The sequence below is a fragment of the Microtus ochrogaster genome, linkage group LG3 (assembly GCF_000317375.1).
Source record: "Microtus ochrogaster isolate Prairie Vole_2 linkage group LG3, MicOch1.0, whole genome shotgun sequence".
NCBI classification, from domain to species: Eukaryota; Metazoa; Chordata; class Mammalia; order Rodentia; family Cricetidae; genus Microtus; species Microtus ochrogaster.
In genome coordinates, this window is record NC_022029.1 from 36,047,048 (window position 1) to 36,049,785 (window position 2,738).

Below are 2,738 nucleotides of genomic sequence, written 5' to 3' on the forward strand. Positions count from 1 at the left end.
ATGGGAAGTAGAAAGTATAAAAAGACAAGATCTCCTGAGTAAATTGGGAGCTGGGGACCTTGGGGGTGGATTGAAGAGGGGGAGGGAGGCAGGGAGGGAAGCAGGGAAAAATGTTGAGCTCAATAAATATCATGGAAAAAATAAATAAAAACAAAACAAAATATCCTCCATACCAGTCATCTTTGAGTCACTAAAATAAACCGAATACTTGCAATGGGCTATTTATGAAGAGAAACAGCTCAGTGCTGGAGGTACTGGACAGTAACACGGCATCGGCTCCATTAAGTCAGAGCTGGAACATGTTAACTTTTTTCTTCTTTTGTTCTGAGACAGCTTTTCTTTGCGTAACAGCCCTGGCTGTCTTGGAACTCACTTTGTAGACCAGGCTGGCCTTGAACTCAGAGATCCGCCTGCCTAAAGATTTCCCATTATATCTCATCTCTGTTTTCTTAATGGTTTATTTCCTTTTACATACATTAGTGTTTGCCTACATGTATGTTAGGTCCCCAGAACTGGAGTTACTGACTTTTGTGAGAAGCCACGTTGAGTGCTGGGAACTGAACCCACGTCCTCTGGAAGAGCAGCGAGTGCACCTAACTGCTGAGCTATCTCTGTAGCCCCATGTCTCATCTTAAAGTTAGAAATTCCCATCACAAGAACTGTAGGGGGCACAAGCCATAATCAAACCAAATTACTCTAATTCAAATACTGTGTTGTTTTCAACCTCAAAGACCAGTATTTTAATAACACAGAGGTCTGGTTAGTCAAAGGGACCTGAGACTGTGATTTTTACTTTAATATCTTATATTGAAATTTATAAATTCACTTAACATTTTTTTTTTTTTTGAGACAGGGTTTCTCTGTAGCTTTGGAGCCTGTCCTGGAACTAGCTCTTATAGACCAGGCTGGTGTCAAACAAAGATCCGCCTACCTCTGCCTCCCAAGTGCTGGGATTAAAGGCATGTGCCACCACCTGAACACCACAGACATTGTTCTGTCTATTCAAAATGCAATCCTGCTTTACAAAAAGAGCATTTATCCGCGCCACAGAAAAACCCCTCACAAGTACTACTTTCCTGCTTTCATTTCAGTGCACGGGATGCTCTTCTTGGGCCTTTACTTCCCAGGGAAATCAGCACTCAGGTCTACTCATCCAATCTGACCTACACAAAAACTTAACACACACACACCACTGTGCTTCTGAACTCCGATAATATCATCAACTTACAATAGAAACAATTAACACAAAACCAAACAGTGGAGTCCTTTGGAGTAAGCCTGCCCACAAGCTCGGCCTCTCACTGGGAGGCCGAGAGATGTCCTTGAATAAGGTCCCGAATGCGGGACAGAATGATCTCGTTGGAGCTGCTGCAATTTTCTGGAGCATAGGGTGGGTCGACAGTCAGAACCCCAGCCACACACAGTGTCCTCGGTGCATCTCCCTGCTCGGTGACAGGGATGTGGTTCTTCTCCAGCCATTTCTTCAGGCTGTTCTTTCGCTTTTCCAGATCCTCAGGGCTGTATCCTTCACAATCGACGGATGTGAACAAGCGCATCAGCTTCTCCCTCACTTTGTGGTCCCCTTCACTCACAACTTCCACAGTCTGCACAGAATGCCCCATAACTCCAGTCACAGACAAGCTGCCATCTTCAAGGAAGGTCACGAGGACAATACTTTAAAGAAAAATAAGTTCAGAGCAGATTTGTAAAAGAAAAACCTCAAGAACTATAAAGAAGCAATGGGACAACACCAACCCAAACAGGTCACCTGAACAAGAGCGAACTGTCCCAAATGCTTTTACTTATTCCACAAGCATTCACTGACATCCTAAACATCCAAACATTTTACCTAGAGAATCAGCACAGGACACAGCTAATGTAGTAGTTAAAGTGTGAGCGGGTCAGGGTGGGGCTGAAGTGTCTGTAGTTCAATGGCAGAGGGCATGCTTAGCGTTTGTAAGGTACTGGGGTTTGCTAGCCACTTCCAAACAAAGCGGGTTTTGGGTTTTTTTGTTTGTCTGTTTGTTTTTAAAGATTTATTTATTTACTATGTATATAGTGTTCTGTCTGCATGTATGCCTGCAGGCCAGAAGAAGACACCAGATCTTATTACAGACGGTTGTGAACCACCATGTGATTGCTGGGAATTGAACTGAACTCAGAATCTTTGGAAGAACAGGCGGTGCTCTTAAGTGCTGAGCCATCTCTCCAGCCCTGTTTGTTTTGTTTTTGTTTTGAGGGGGGAGGTGAGACTTTTGTGTGTTGTTCTGACTGTCCTGGAACTTGTTTTATAGATCAGACTGGCCTTGAATTCACAGGGATCCGCTGGCCTCTGTCTCCCAAGTGCGAGAGTGCACCACCAGAACAGGCCAAATGAAGATTAAAAAAAAAAAAAGTTATATCAAGGTGGCCAGTTGGACTAGGCATAGTGAGAAACCCTGCCTCTCCATACAGGAGGAGAGTACCTGAGGAAGACAGTGGACATCAATCTTAGGCCCTATCTATTCATGCACATATGTCCATGCTTACTTACCTGCACACATACCAGACTTGAAAATGTCAACATACCTGGCGGTGGTGGCACACACCTTTAGCTTTTAATTCCAGCACTCGAGAGGCAGAGGTAGGGGGAGCACGGATCAGAGATCCATGAGTTCAAGGCCAGCCTGGTCTACAAAAGCTAGTTCCAGGACAAGCTCCAAAGCTATACAGAGAAATCCTGTCCTTAAAAAAAAAAA

General features: G+C 44.2%; 1 protein-coding gene across 3 annotated transcripts in view; it reads right to left on the reverse strand.

Annotated features, from left to right (window-relative positions):
• Nucleotides 1–1,195: 1,195 nt before the first annotated feature.
• Gemin6 (gem nuclear organelle associated protein 6) overlaps nucleotides 1,196–2,738 on the reverse strand; it is a 3,712-nt gene continuing 2,169 nt past the window's right edge. For all 3 annotated transcript variants that reach the window (XM_026786005.1, XM_005360762.2, XM_005360764.2), the window contains exon 3: nucleotides 1,196–1,674. In XM_026786005.1, the coding sequence (XP_026641806.1) occupies nucleotides 1,299–1,674 (376 nt within the window). In that variant the 3' untranslated portion in view covers nucleotides 1,196–1,298. The remainder of the gene's footprint in view (nucleotides 1,675–2,738) is intronic.